The following is a 15,213-nucleotide window of genomic DNA, read 5'->3' on the forward strand; positions in this document are numbered from 1 at the left end:
AAGATAATAGTAGCCTCGTGCGGATATTTTAACTCAATTTAAACCTGAATCAACTGACGCTAACAAAGAATTGGGTACATGTTATTACACTTTTTGTCCAGTAGATGGTAGTAGAGCCCTTTTGTTGACAGCGAAAGGAACCGTAAATTAATTAAATTTAACTTTTTCTATTATTTATATCGGTTCTTTGGTACTAGAGAATGCATGTAAAACGTGAAACAGTATTCTTTTACTAACCTCTGGATGAATATTGAGGAATTAGTAAGTAGGTCATTATTATTTTAATGCGCCTTTCTTATATATATACATATATTTTAATTTGTGTTAATGTTCTTTAGTAAAACCTCACCAACCTGAACAAGTGATATCGTTAACTTACATTTTTATTAATATTTTTAAATATATATGTTGCTTATGACGTGTAGTATAATCAAACCAAATTAACCGGAATAGTCACGTTTTTGAAAAATGTTTCTGGATCGTTTTGTTTTAAATATGATATTATTTTTATTGATTTAAATGTCATAAAGGTTAGTCACGATCATTAATTTCAATTTGTTTAACCTCTTAACCCTCTATCTGTTATCTCAGGGTCTAGGCCCAAAGAAAATATGTTTGAGGTATCCCTTGTCTTTTCTCTGGGTCCTTGCATGCTTTATGCTTGTGTTTTTGAAATAGCACAACTTAATGAATATTTACTTTAATTTTCCGCAGTAAAATCTCACCAAACTCATTGAAGTCAAGCGATTTAATAAGATTAAGAGTATTGTTTATTTTTTGCTTTAATGATGTTTAAATATATATGTTTCTACTGACATATTTTGATGGTACATTAAGAGGAATTGCTTCAATAGTCAACAATAGTCAAAAGTCAAAATCATAAAATAAAAGTGGATTATTACAATATGAACGTATTATCATGATATTACTTTTTAAAATAACCTCAACATTAAAGTACTAGATGTGTTCCATTGTAGCACTAATTATCTTAATGGTTTATTTATTTTAATATGTTTATTAAAATATTTAATGACTTACTCTAGCGGGATATAAGTCATGTTGGATTTTATTATAACTACATTGTTTATTATTACTACATTGTTTATTATTACTACATTGTTTATTATTAGTGCATTGTTTATTATTACTACATTGTATGACAAGAATAATTTTTAGACGCTTTCTGGCCGTTTTCACCGTCTTTACCGTAAACTCGAAATAGACGCGCGGGGTTATTTTTAAAAAGCGTGGGCATCCTCGACCAGATCGCGGGATCACGTGACCGCAGTGACGTGGGTGTCGTGGGCGGGCTCGCGCCGACGCGTCCAGAACCCGGGATTAACTTGTTATTATGTCGCCGCAGCGACACATCCGCGGATGAACGGCGAGCGAGTTTCAAGAAGATTCTCTCGAGTCCCTGAAGACTCCGAGGAGGATGGAGGAGCTGCAGTGGCCAGTGGCTCGAGTGGGTCACGTGACGTCCCGCTGAGGATCCACTGACACGACATATGGGGGCGGACGGCAGCAAACACGGCAAGGTAAGAACCCTGGACTGATGGAGGGGGGGGGGGGGGTCCCTGTTCCCATGGAGGTCTTCATGGACCAGGATGGTGATGCCTTCACGGACCTTTATTTCAACTTCATTCATAAACCCTTTGCTTTAGAACGTTAGTGAATTGATCTGCTCGTGAGACAGTAGACGTGACCTTTGACCCCTGGTTTGACCACGAAAGGTCAGGTCTTCTTCAGAGAGACGTCACAGGAATCTCGTGAAAGAATGTGTTTATCGGAATAAAAAACAACCGAATCATCGTTATTAAAATGATTATTATGTTTATGTTTATATGTTCTGGCTGTTACGTAGGCACTGTTTCTTTAATTGGCAACGCGAGGGCCAAACTTTTAAATGTTGAAACTTGAAAATCTTTATTGAAATGTTTTTTTGTTTTATTATGAATTTGCTATGTTTAAGTATTTAATTTCAATAATATTGAAAGGTTGAATTTGTTTTGTGTGTTTATATATATAATTGAATAATAATAATAATTATTATGTTGGTATTGTCTGGAGGCACTATTTTAAAACATTGAATTTAAGAAGGCTACAAATTTAAAAAAAAATATTGAATTAAGAATGTGTATTTTTTTAAATATTGAAATGAGAATATCAAACTCTATGTTTTAATCCTTATTTACATATATATATATATTATACAATTATTGTATTAAATAATGCTTAAAAAACAATATATCTTTATAGAAAACTTAAAATTGAATTAATAAATACAAAACAAATTGATATATTATATATTTTAATTTATTTATTGTTTAAATGATGCTTAAAAAACAATATTTCTATATAGAACATTATAAAAAATTAATTATTAAAAGAAAAGAAAATATATATTACATATTTTAATTCAATTATTGTATTAAATGATGCTTAAAAAACAGTATTTCCAAAAAGAAAATTAAAAATTAAATGATTATATAAAAAACAAATGTCTATATTATATATTTTAAGTCAATTATTGTATTAAATGATGCTTAAAAAACAATATTTCTTTATAGAAAATTAAATATTGAATTATTAAATAAAAAACAAATCGATATATTATATATTTTAATTCAATTATTGTGTTAAATGACGCTTAAAAAACAGTATTTCCAAAAAGAAAATTAAAAATTAAATGATTATATAAAAAACAAATGTATATATTATATATTTTAAGTCAATTATTGTATTAAATGACACTTAAAAAACTATATTTCTTTATAGAAAATTAAATATTGAATTATTAAATAAAAAACAAATCGATATATTATGTATTTTAATTAAATTATTGTATTAAATGACGCTTAAAAAACAGTATTTCCAAAAAGAAAATGAAAAATTAAATGATTATATAAAAAACAAATGTATATATTATATATTTTAAGTCAATTATTGTATTAAATGATGCTTAAAAAACAATATGTCTTTATAGAAAATTAAATATTGAATTATTAAATAAAAAACAAATCGATATATTATATATTTTAATTCAATTATTGTGTTAAATGATGCTTAAAAAACAATATTTCTTTATAGAAAATTAAATATTGAATTATTAAATAAAAAACAAATCGATATATTATATATTTTAATTCAATTATTGTGTTAAATGATGCTTAAAAACAACATTTCTATAAAGAAATGAAAGGATTCAACATGTTAAAATTGATAAATCAATATTCCAAGGGCACAGATACACCTCCATACATTTCTCAAAACCCCCCACCGGAGCCAAGGTCCCGAGCACGACTTCCACCGTGTGGGTCTTTCTCCCGCAGAGGTCCGTGGAGGAGCGGGAGGACGAGCGTTACCCGTCGGGATGGCGAGGCTTCCTGTCCAGCGTGGGTCTGTCCATCCCGGCCGGCATCTGTCGGCTCGCCTCGCCCGCCCTGCGTCTGGGGCGCCGTCGGATGCTGGAGGCCAAGCCGCCCGACATCCCCGAGCACGTGCTGAGGCTGGCGGGCGTCGGGCCCGGAAAGATGAGGTCAGAGTGGACGCTTCCCGGCTTCGTGTCCATGTTCCTGCCGGAGTTCCCCCACAGAACCGTCCCTGGACACGAGCACTTCCAGGTCCGAACATCATGTACTTTCATGACGTTGAAACTAATGCTACCACCATCTTTCTTATGAGGCACAATCTTGTAGATACCATTTGAAAAAAGGTGTTTATTTTCTCCTCTTTACTGTTTTTATCCCTGTAGGTGTTGGGTTACATCGCCAAAGGTTCTTTTGGGCCAATTCTTAAGGTCAAGGACACGACCAAACAGAAGACCTACGCTGTGAAAGTAAGTCACGCTGACATGAAACAATAAAAACACACTGAAAATGTTTTAAAAGTTCTGTTTAATTCAATAAATTAAGGTTATTTATTTTGCTGATAGTTGCATAAGGTTAGTTCAGTGTAAATATAATGCAATATTATGTAAATATTGTGTAATATTATATATTATTATGTCAATATTGTGTAATATTATGTAAATATAATATGAATTAATTGTATTTTAATTTGAATTATTTCTGTTAAACTCACTTAACCTAATACAAGTATTTGAGAAATAAATGTAGTGTGTAATAATCTAAACATGGGCATTAGCTAGTACATTAAAACATGAAAAAATAACAATTCTAAATGTTAAAATACTTTAAACTTGACTTCATGAAAGTCATTATTGTAAAATAAAGGTATTTATATTATACAACATTTATTAATCTCTATGGATTATCAAAAATATTAAAGCCGTACTCTCTGGCTAAAAATTAGTATAACGCTAGTATACTAATTTTATATTTTTAGTATATAAGTATTAGCGTTAGCATGCTAATGCTAGCATTTCGGTTGCTAACGATTAGCCTTCACAGAAAAAGAAAATGTGTTAGAAATAAAGAGAGTGTAAAAAAGAAGTGGTTGGTAAATATAAAATAACATTATTTACTTTCAGGGTTTTGAATATTTCTGGTTTATTTAATTTTTGACAGTTTAGGTAGTTAGCATTTTAAGCTATGCATGTGCAACACGACTGGGGAAACCAAAACGGTTATAAATTATCTTAATCTACTTAAATTTCAAAACAAGGATACATACATACAGGATAAAACTTAGAACTACTACTAAACTAGTACTAAAACTAAACAATAAAATGTAATAATAAAGTTTATCTATATATATATATATATATACTGTATATATATATATATATCTTTTATCCCAAGTTATTTTTTAAATGTTTATCTTGCCTTCTATTTGTCATCACAACTGAACGTGTTCTTTGTTCAAATGTAAATTTTGACTTAATCTATAAATTAAGTTTAAAAATATTTGAAATTATCTAACTTCATGTTTCGTCGACAGGTTATTCCCAAGTCGGAAATCCTGAGACTAGGAGTCCTGGAGCAGTCGAAGGAGGAGGTTATCGTGCAGGTAAGAGTGTCTCGCTACAAAAGTACTTAAAGATAAAAGCAAAATGTTATGTAATAAATACAATTATTTAATTTAAAATACAATTTAATTGACGTTTAAGTCCATAAATCATAATCTAATGGATTTATTTTGTAATTTAAGTGTAAAACATAACCTCTAAATTGTGTACAAATAATGTATACAGTTATTTTTATGTGAAATACTACAGCTGGTTGGAGGAGGAGTGAAGCTATTTTTACCTCATAATGGACTCTCGTAACCTCTCGTTCGCCCAGATTTCAGAGAAACTTTAAAAAGTATTACGTTTAAAACATGGTCATGATGAGGCATTGTGTATCTTGGAGAAGAAGAACATTTACTACATGTCAGGAGAGGTTGTTTTTTTTACATTAGTTGATCTATTAAAAGATTAATTGAAATTGATCCTGAAAGAAACTGGCAGCCAGTGAAGAGTTTTAAGGATCAGGAGAAATGTGAGTTCTTCTACTAGAGCGGCTCAGAATTCTGGCCGCAGAGTTTTGTATGAAGTGCAGGCGAGACACATCCTTCTGGTTTAGACATGAAAATAAATCGTTACAATAGTCTAAACGACACAAACACATGGATTATAAATCTCTAGATCATGTTGTGACATCATTTTCCTAAATTTAGAGATTTTTCTCAGTTGAAAAAGTTTGTGGTCAGTTGTTTAATGTTCTATTTACGAACCTTCCTTACGTAACTATGGTCAATACTAGCGCTCAGTTGTAACAACAACATAAAACTAATCCAATATTGTTCCTGCGTGTGATTCACACAGATTAAATTCATATTAAAAAGTACATTTTAATACTCAAAGTAAATCGTGGTGAAGGTGTCGAAGGCTGTTTTTTTTCGGAGCCCGTGGAGAACAAAGTTTATTTTCTCTCATCCATGGCTTTGGTAACCGGACTTGAACCTTCTCCCTGCAGCGTCAGATCCGCCACCCGTTTATCCATGACCTCCAGGACTGTTGGCAGACGCAGCGCCACGTCTACATTAGTGAGTCAGGCCTATAGACCCTGGTCCTGGACCCCCCACCCCCCCAAAAAAAATCAACCTGCACTTATTTCCCCCTTTAAATCCGCACCAGAAACTACTCTTTCACTGAACCTTGTTTGACTCGACTCCCCGTCTTCCCCGAGTGTGTTCGCTTCCCTTCTTTCCGCACTAATCAGGCACTGACTCAGAAAGTGTGACCCAGATTGTTGGCTTCAACCCCCCCACCCTCCCGGCCCCCCCGGCCCCCCCGGGGTCTCAGCTACACTGGATTGTTGTGTGGCTGTTTGCACGAACATTATGCTGCGACGATGGTTAGATTTGTTGCTTCAAGATCCTCGTTTCTCTAGTTTATAAAGAAAATAACTAGTTTACTTGAGGCTAGTTATCGTAGCTTCTTTGAACCCCAGCAGACGATGGTGTCGACCATCTTTTCACGACTGAATTTAACGCCTTAAGACACGGATGTCGTTGCTAATCCAGGCGATGTGTCGCCCTTCGCTCGCATGTGTGTTTCTTTCATGAAGTCACAGCGAAACTATCAAAACCAGATCCTGCAGAAATGTTTCTCGCTTCCATTCGAAACCATGTTGTTGATCATTTTGTAATTTATTTGTGACTTTATCTTTCCCAGATTTTCTTTAAGGATTTATATTTATATTTATATTTATATTTATATTTATATTTATATTTATATTTATATTTATATTTATATTTATATTTATATTTATATTTATATTTATATTTATATTTATATTTATATGTAAAAATAACTGATTTCAATATAGTAAAGTAACCCTTTTAACACATTTATTTTATGTATATTTACATAAAAGTAATTACCTAATAAATTTGATTATATATTCCTTGGTTTTATATACATTTATATTTTATTATTAATGTAAAAATAACTGATTTCAATATAGTAAAGTAAGCCTTTTAACAAATGTATTTTATGTATGTTTACATAAACTTAATAACCTAATAAATTTGATTATATATTCCTCGGTTTTTATATACATTTATATTTTATTATTAATGTAAAAATAACTGATTTCAATATAGTAAAGTAAACCTTTTAACAAATGTATTTTATGTATATTTACATAAAAGTAATAACCTAATAAATTAGATTATATATTCCTTGGTTTTATATACATTTATATTTTATTATTAATGTAAAAATAACTGATTTCAATATAGTAGAGTAAACCTTTTAACAAATGTATTTTATGTATATTTACATAAAAGTAATTACCTAATAAATTTGATTCTATATTCCTTGGTTTTTATATACATTTAAAGTAATAATGTTATTTTATATTCACCAACCACTTCTTTTTTAACCCTCTCTTTATCTCTAACACATTTTCTTTTCTGCGAAGGCTAATCGTTAGCAGCCGAAATGCTAGCTTTAGCATGCTAATGCTAATACATTAGACAGAAAGTACGCCTTTATTATTTTTGATAATCCACAGAGATTATTAAACGTTGTATTATATAGTATTATTTTACGATACTGACTTTGATTAAGTCAAGTTTAAAGTAAAAATAATAAAATGTCAATAAAGTTAGGTAAATGATCAAATAAACAATTTATTTGATGTATATTTACATAAATGTATTAACACTCATTAATAACCTAATACATTTTATTTTATATTTCTTGGTTTTATATACATTTATATTTTACTAATAATGTAAAAAATAACTGATTTCAACATAGTAAAGTAAACCTTTAAAACAAAAAACTATTTATTGTATATTACTTGGTTTTTATATAAATTTAGATGTTATTACCATTATACTTGAATTATGTATTTATTTATTTAAGTAGAATAAATCGTGGAACATGAAATTTTGATAGAAAAGATATTCATATTAAAAAATAAATATGAGTTATTTTGAAGGACAATATAGTTTAAAAAAGATGAGTTATTAAACTGAATGTAAAGAATCATAAAACAATAATACAAGTTTCTGATTCTGATATAAATGATACAAAACAACAGAACAACACAATCAAAAATGTGTCATATTTACATTTGTTTTTTAAACTCAACTCAATAGAAGACACAGGAAAAATAGCTGGTATTAGAAAATATATATAATACACAAAATGATAGTATACGTTGTTTCGTTGTTAATTACATCGGTTTAGTTTAATAATGTTTTGACGTTTCTTTGAAAACCTATTCAAAATAACTCTTTTTTTAAAATTATTATTGAATATAAATATCGATTCTAACATAATCTTTTTGAATAAATAGACACATATTTAATTTTTAAAGATTATTAAATCTAAATTCATATAAAACCAAGGAATATATAATCAAATGTATAATTCACGTTCATTCAGTATTATGTTACCTACTCCCATCTGTTCTCTAATAAAAAATAGAAGTATATAAAAGATAATTAAATCATAGAAAAATACCTACTGTTTCAAACAATGTTTCCACGCGATCCGTTACTATGATCTTCACAAAGATCCGTATCGTTCCTCACTTCCTTCACCTCCCGCTCTCGTCCTCTGCTGCCCTCTGACCTCCTGGTTCTTCATGTTCTTCTCGTTGTAAACGAACGTTCCTGCCCTCAGTGTGCGACTACTGCAGTACTGGAGACCTGTACACCTACTGGCAGATGATCGGTCACTTCTCGGAGGACACGGTGCGAGTGTTCGCCGCGGAGCTGGCTTGTGCGCTCGGTGAGTCCATCTTAAGATCTAAAGCAACTTTTATTAAACTTTGTATTTGTTGCAGGATTTCTTCACGACTTTGGAATCATTCACAGAGATGTGAAGGTGAGTTCAGTGCAAATCACTTGATCAAAGGTGAAACATTGTCACGTCTTCCCCCGAAAGGAACATGAAAGAAGTAAAAGTAAGATCTTGAGAAGTTAAAAAAAGATCTCCTGACGTTGGAATAGATCTCGAGATCTTCTAATCTCATCGATCCTTTAATCACCAGAGGTTACTGTGAGTCAAACCAGTGAAGTCCTTCCACGTCCAGTTCAATGCATTGACTGTTCGGAGCACTTGTTCCCCTAGATCTTTGTGAACCTCTCAAGATCTTTGTGAACTTCTCAAGATCTTTGTTAACTTCTCAACATCTTTGTTAACTTCTCAACATCTTTGTTAATTTCTCAACATCTTTGTTAACTTCCCAACATCTTTCTTATCTTCTCAACATCGTTGAGAAAGTTCTCATTTAACTTATCAAGATCATATTTAACTTATCAATATCTGTTTTAACCTTTGGAAATCTTTCTTAACTTTTCTAGATTCTTGTTAACTTCTCAAGATTGTTCTAAACTTCTCAAGATCTTTGTTAACTTCTCTAAATCTTTGTTAACTTCTCAACATCTTTGTTAACTTCTCAACATCTTTGTTAACTTCTCAAGATCTTTGTTAACTTCTCAACATCTTTGTTAACTTCTCAAGATCTTTGTTAACTTCTCAACATCTTTGTTAACTTCTCAAGATCTTTGTTAACTTCTCAACATCTTTGTTAACTTCTCAAGATCTTTGTTAACTTCTCAATATCTTTGTTAACTTCCCAACATCTTTCTTATCTTCTCAACATCGTTGAGAAAGTTCTCATTTAACTTATCAAGATCATATTTAACTTATCAATATCTGTTTTAACCTTTGGAAATCTTTCTTAACTTTTCTAGATTCTTGTTAACTTCTCAAGATTGTTCTAAACTTCTCAAGATCTTTGTTAACTTCTCTAAATCTTTGTTAACTTCTCAAGATCTTTGTTAACTTCTCAACATCTTTGTTAACTTCTCAAGATCTTTGTTAACTTCTCAACATCTTTGTTAACTTCTCAAGATCTTTGTTAACTTCTCAAGATCTTTGTTAACTTCTCAATATCTTTGTTAACTCCTCAACATCTTTATTTGCTTCTCAACATCTTTGTTAACTTCTCAAGATCTTTGCTAACTTCTCAATATCTTTGTTAACTTCTCAATATCTTTGTTAACTCCTCAACATCTTTATTTGCTTCTCAACATCTTTGTTAACTTCTCAAGATCTTTGCTAACTTCTCAATATCTTTGTTAACTTCTCAACACCTTTCTTAGCTTCTCAATATCTTTGTTAACTCCTCAACATCTTTATTTGCTTCTCAACATCTTTGTTAACTTCTCAAGATCTTTGTTAACTTCTCAATATCTTTGTTAACTTCTCAACACCTTTCTTAGCTTCTCAATATCTTTGTTAACTCCTCAACATCTTTATTTGCTTCTCAACATCTTTGTTAACTTCTCAAGATCTTTGTTAACTTCTCAAAATCTTTATTTGCTTCTCAACATCTTTGTTAACTTCTCAAGATCTTTGTTAACTTCTCAAAATCTTTGCTAACTTCTCAAAATCTTTGCTAACTTCTCTAGACCTTTCTTAGCTTCTCAACATCTTTGTTAACTACTTAAGATATTTGTTAACTTCTCAACATCTTTGTTAACTTCTCAACATCTTTGTTAACTTCTCAAGATATTTGTTATCTTCTCACGATCTTTGTTAACTTATTTAATCTAACCTGTCCCTCCCACAGATGGAGAACATCCTGCTTACTGACAACGGTGAGTGGACCAACCATCGTAATGCTAGCAGCATGTTCAGAGCATCTATTGTTCTAAACACACCTTTAATAAAACATGTTAAACCTGCGTTGTCCTTTAAAATAAACTGAAACTGAAACTGAAAACAGAAGCTCTTGGTGTTCATGAACGCCGTGATGTTTCAGGTCACCTCCGCCTCACGGACTTTGGTCTGTCTCGACGTCTGGAGCGAGGAGGAAGAGCCTTCACCATCTGTGGCACCATCCAGTACATGGGTGAGGAACATCACGTTTGCGACGGAGAATCAAGACCTAAGTGTGTTTTCTCTGAAGCCCCCGAGGTGTTGAGCGGTGGACCCTATAACCACGCGTCTGACTGGTGGTCCTTAGGGATCCTGCTCTTCTCTCTGGTCACTGGGAAGGTGAGTCTTTTCTGTACGGAACATTTAAAGTTTCAAATGTGTTCATCGCTGGGTTCAGTTCCCTCTGGCTCCGGAGCGGGACCACTGCAGCATGCTGAGGAAGGTCCGCTGTTACCCGTACGAGATGCCCCTGGACCTCAGCTCCGCCCTGGCCCTGTTGATCACCGAGGTCCTTTTTTTCTTCAAGTTTGATCCACTCTGACCGGTGTGGAAACATGTTCCTCCATGTCTATGTTCAGCTGCTGTGCAAGACCCCGGGCAGGCGACTCAGGACCCTGGAGCGATTCAAGCGCCAGACCTTCTTCCTCGGATCCTCCTTCGACCTGGATTTGTTGCAGCGAAGCCCAGTCGAGGTAACTTGTTATGTTGTGAGGATCCATGTTTGGTGAGAAAATGTTACATTTTAATCAGGTGCTATGGAAGATATCAGGATATTAATATGTTGAATTTAACATTTCAAATTAAAAGCATTACATTTTTATAGAAAAGTTGTTAATAAAGCATATTTTTAAATAAATTAATTTAGTGATTGCTGTATTTAGAGGTTACATTTTTCTTAAATTGATTGATTTAATTAAATTCTTCGTTTGTTTTGATTTTAACATCTAAATGTTGAATTTCTTTATTGAATAACATTGCATTTTATAAATATTTTTCATAATTGAGAGGTTGTTTTTTTTATTGCTAAAATTAAAAAATAAATAAATAATTAAATAACCATTTTTTACACAAAGTTTAATATTCTATTTCCACTAAATACAACCTAAATAAATAAATATTATACCCTTTTAAATTCAATATAAAAATGTTAGTGTAATAGAGCCCCAAGACAATATTGAATTTAAAAGACTATGAATGAAAAATAATTGATTTAGAAAATGTGTTTTTGAAATATTGGAATTAAAATGCTCCTCCCATGATGCAACACTAAAATCGACTCATTCATTCCTCATGTTATTAGACTATTTAAGAGTTTAAGGTCAGGAGTGAAAAGTTGATGATATTCTATGTTAATCTTTGTATCCTTTTATTTGCGTTGTTTCCTTTGATCCTTTTTCTTTATAGTTGCACTTTGTCTTCCCTTGTTCTTTGTTCTTTTGTTTGCTCTTTGTTCTTGTTTTTATGAAACTTGCTTTACCTTCTATCGTCTGCTTTGAACTGGAAACTTAATTTCCCAAAGAAGATCTGCAGAGGGATTAATAAAGTCCATCTAATCTAATGTATATCAGTGCTGCCAGGATTTTGTTATATAAATTTAATATTTCAAATGTTAAAACTTTTTTTAATAAAAAGTATTGTTTTTTTTAAGCATTTAATTTTTGTTTAAATAATTGCTATAATGAAAGGTTAAATGTGTTTGTTTTAATATTTTAATTCAATGGTTTTTATATTGAAAGGTTGTATTTGTTTTTTGTTCAATAACTGAAGTAAAATTTTCGAATATTTTCAAAATGATTGTTCTTTTTTTTATACAAAGAGTTTGATATTCTAATTCCAATAGTTCAATCTTTTTTCATTCTTGGCCTTTTAAATACAATATTGTCTTAAGATTATTCTTAAACATTTTTATTTTGAAATTAAAAAGCTACGAATGAAAAAATATCAAATTTAGAAAATGTATTTTTTGAAGCATTTTGCAAATATTCATTATTTATTGAACTTTAAGCTATAAACGAATTAAACCTCTTGATATACAATAAATTGAATGCAGTTATTCAATAAAAACACATTGAGTCTTTCAATATACATTAAAAAAAAAAAAAAACTTTTCAACAAACAAATTATTGAATTCAATGATTTAATGCAACGATTCAACCTTTTACTTTACAAATAATTTAATTAAATTATTCAATAAAAACAAATTGATCCTTTAAATATAAAAGATATTTAATTAAATTGCTGCAAAAATAGTTCAATGCTTAACAAAACACTCAACATTTGAAACGTTAAAGCGTCAACACTTTGATACTAATAAAGCTCTGTACGATTCTCTTCTTCAGGTGATCCTGCAGCTGCGAGAGCGACCGGATCGTGCGGCCAAAGCTCGCCGAGGTCTCACTCTGTCGCTGCAGCCGCTCAAAGGCTTCGACTACGACTCGCTGCTGAGCCCGACCAACACCCCGGAGCCGCACGTGGACCCGGACCCGCGAGCGCCTCCTCTGCCGGGCCCCGGGTTCCAGCTGCAGCCCGGCGGAGGGAAGGGCCCCCAGAGGGAGGTCTTCGTGTGACCCGGACGCCTTCAAAGATGGTGGATCCAGATGATGTCGTGACCTTCTGCGCAGCCTTAACCTCCGTCCGGTCGACGGGTCAGAACTAACTTTTGGATCCACGGCGTACGTTTCCTCACTGTGTCCCCAGTGCCTGGTCCCGTCACACACCTGTTTTTAATACCTTTTAACAAAAGTCTGGTCAAATATAAGAGACATCAATTCCCAACAATATTTTCAAACACAACAGGAATGTTTTCCACCTACAGAAACACAATCCCACCTCTGACGCCACTCAAAACTGGACCTCGACACCAAAGAGCAATATTTGAGTATATATTTAATGGAAGTATATCGATTAGAATAAAGTTGAATCTAACATTTAAACTGTTTTTTAAGCGTTTAATGTTATTTAAATAATTATATTTAATCATTTTCTATATTAAAAGGGTTTAATTGTTTTTTTATTCAATAATTAAATTCAATAGTTTGTTAATTAAATAGTGGATTTTTTTTAATTAAATGAAATGAAAAAAAGGGAAGATTTCAAAATACACATAGAGGTAAATATTATAATTCCAATAATTCTTATATAATCTTTTTTATTATTATTATTATTTGGAGCCTTTTAAATTCAATATACAAATATTAAATTTCATAATAATTCCTATATCCAAAATCTAACCTTTCAATGTAGAAAATTATAGAATTAAATTATTTCTTCAGATGCTGTCAATGCTGACAATAAAAAATAATTGAAATTAACTGAATGAAATGTTAAATTCAATATTCTGGCACTGATATACTTCCATAGAATATACTCATTAATATGGCCAACATGTTTTTACAAACCATTTAAATCGAGGAAATCCTCAAAGAAAAATCTATAAAACCTTCACATTAGTGCTTTTTTATTCCACATTTAAAGCCATTTTCTTTCATATAAAAACGTCTCCATCATAGGATTCACAAACTTTTACTTTACAAATATGCAAATCCTTTTCACAGAGTTCACATCCTGTTGCGCGTCCATCGTGTTGATCAAACAAACGTATGGATGCTGGTGATTTTGGCAGCAACATCCTAGCGCTGATACCATGAGTAGATCTGAAAGTAAGAACCAGAATTTAAAAAAATAGATCCTGAAAGAAACTGGCAGCCAGTGAAGAGTTTTAAGGATCAGGAGAAATGTGAGTTCTTCTACTAGAGCGGCTCAGAATTCTGGCTGCAGAGTTTTGTATGAACTGCAGGCGAGACACATCCTTCTTGTTTAGACATGAAGATTAAGATAATAATATGGATTATCTTTGAGTAAAACTGGAATCTGATTCGTACGATACTACCATAGATTCAACCTCCAAAATCACACTTTTAACTTCCTGTTTAGTAAACACACATTTCATCGACTGCAACAACATTTAAAGCCTCTGGTGTGATTGACATCCCGGATCTAAGAAGACGTTTAATATTTACATGATGTCCCTGAACTTCTCACCTCAATAGAAAGACGTACATTTGCAGACCGAAATAAAGACAATGTCACTGATTTTAACGTTGAAAGTTACATTGTTTTTTCCTATTTCATGCCTTTATTTCCACTCAACACCTTTTTTTTTTTTTTTTGTTCAAACCCCATGTCTGCGCCGGCCTTGTGCAAGAAAGATAAGACTATTGTCTCGCGGTCACGAACCTGATATCAATTTCACCACACGCTGAAACTTAAACTCAAATACGGGTCAGATATTGTTCAACACACTGTGATTTCTGTCGACTGTGTATCTTTAACTGTAAAGAATGTTCCTCATTCGTGAAGTTTAACCACTTTTTTTAGCATGTTTGTTGAACTTCCTGCACGGTGATGATTTTTAAACCTGTCGATCTCACTTTAGTGCACTTTCCTGTAATATTTCGTACGCTTCCTGATGTTCCCTGAACGCCTCACGAAGAGTGTTTTTCACGTCACCAAATCCTTATTTATAAAAAATCCTATTTCTAATATTTGTACGACGATTTTGGACGCCGCTTTTGATGTCG

At 32.1% G+C, this 15,213-nt stretch overlaps 1 protein-coding gene across 1 annotated transcript; it reads left to right on the forward strand.

Moving 5' to 3' along the window:
* Positions 1 to 1,381: 1,381 nt before the first annotated feature.
* On the forward strand, positions 1,382 to 15,200 carry rskrb (ribosomal protein S6 kinase related b). Its single transcript, XM_087807169.1, has 13 exons — positions 1,382 to 1,538; positions 3,333 to 3,623; positions 3,755 to 3,838; positions 4,903 to 4,971; positions 5,922 to 5,991; positions 8,588 to 8,695; positions 8,751 to 8,791; positions 10,545 to 10,572; positions 10,737 to 10,826; positions 10,884 to 10,972; positions 11,031 to 11,141; positions 11,212 to 11,325; positions 12,973 to 15,200. Exons 1-13 carry the CDS (start codon positions 1,509 to 1,511, stop codon positions 13,198 to 13,200), a joined length of 1,353 nt encoding a protein of 450 aa, XP_087663295.1. The 5' UTR covers positions 1,382 to 1,508; the 3' UTR covers positions 13,201 to 15,200.
* Positions 15,201 to 15,213: the final 13 nt, after the last annotated feature.

This window comes from Callionymus lyra, chromosome 14, assembly GCF_982586985.1.
Source record: "Callionymus lyra chromosome 14, fCalLyr1.hap1.1, whole genome shotgun sequence".
Taxonomy (NCBI): Eukaryota; Metazoa; Chordata; class Actinopteri; order Syngnathiformes; family Callionymidae; genus Callionymus; species Callionymus lyra.

Coding starts and splice junctions, on each gene's coding strand:
- rskrb (XM_087807169.1), top strand. CDS start 1,509: ATGGGGGCGGACGGCAGCAAACACGGCAAG. Junction 8,792..10,544: donor TCATTCACAGAGATGTGAAG/GTGAGTTCAGTG, acceptor TCCCTCCCACAG/ATGGAGAACATCCTGCTTAC. Junction 10,573..10,736: donor CATCCTGCTTACTGACAACG/GTGAGTGGACCA, acceptor GTGATGTTTCAG/GTCACCTCCGCCTCACGGAC.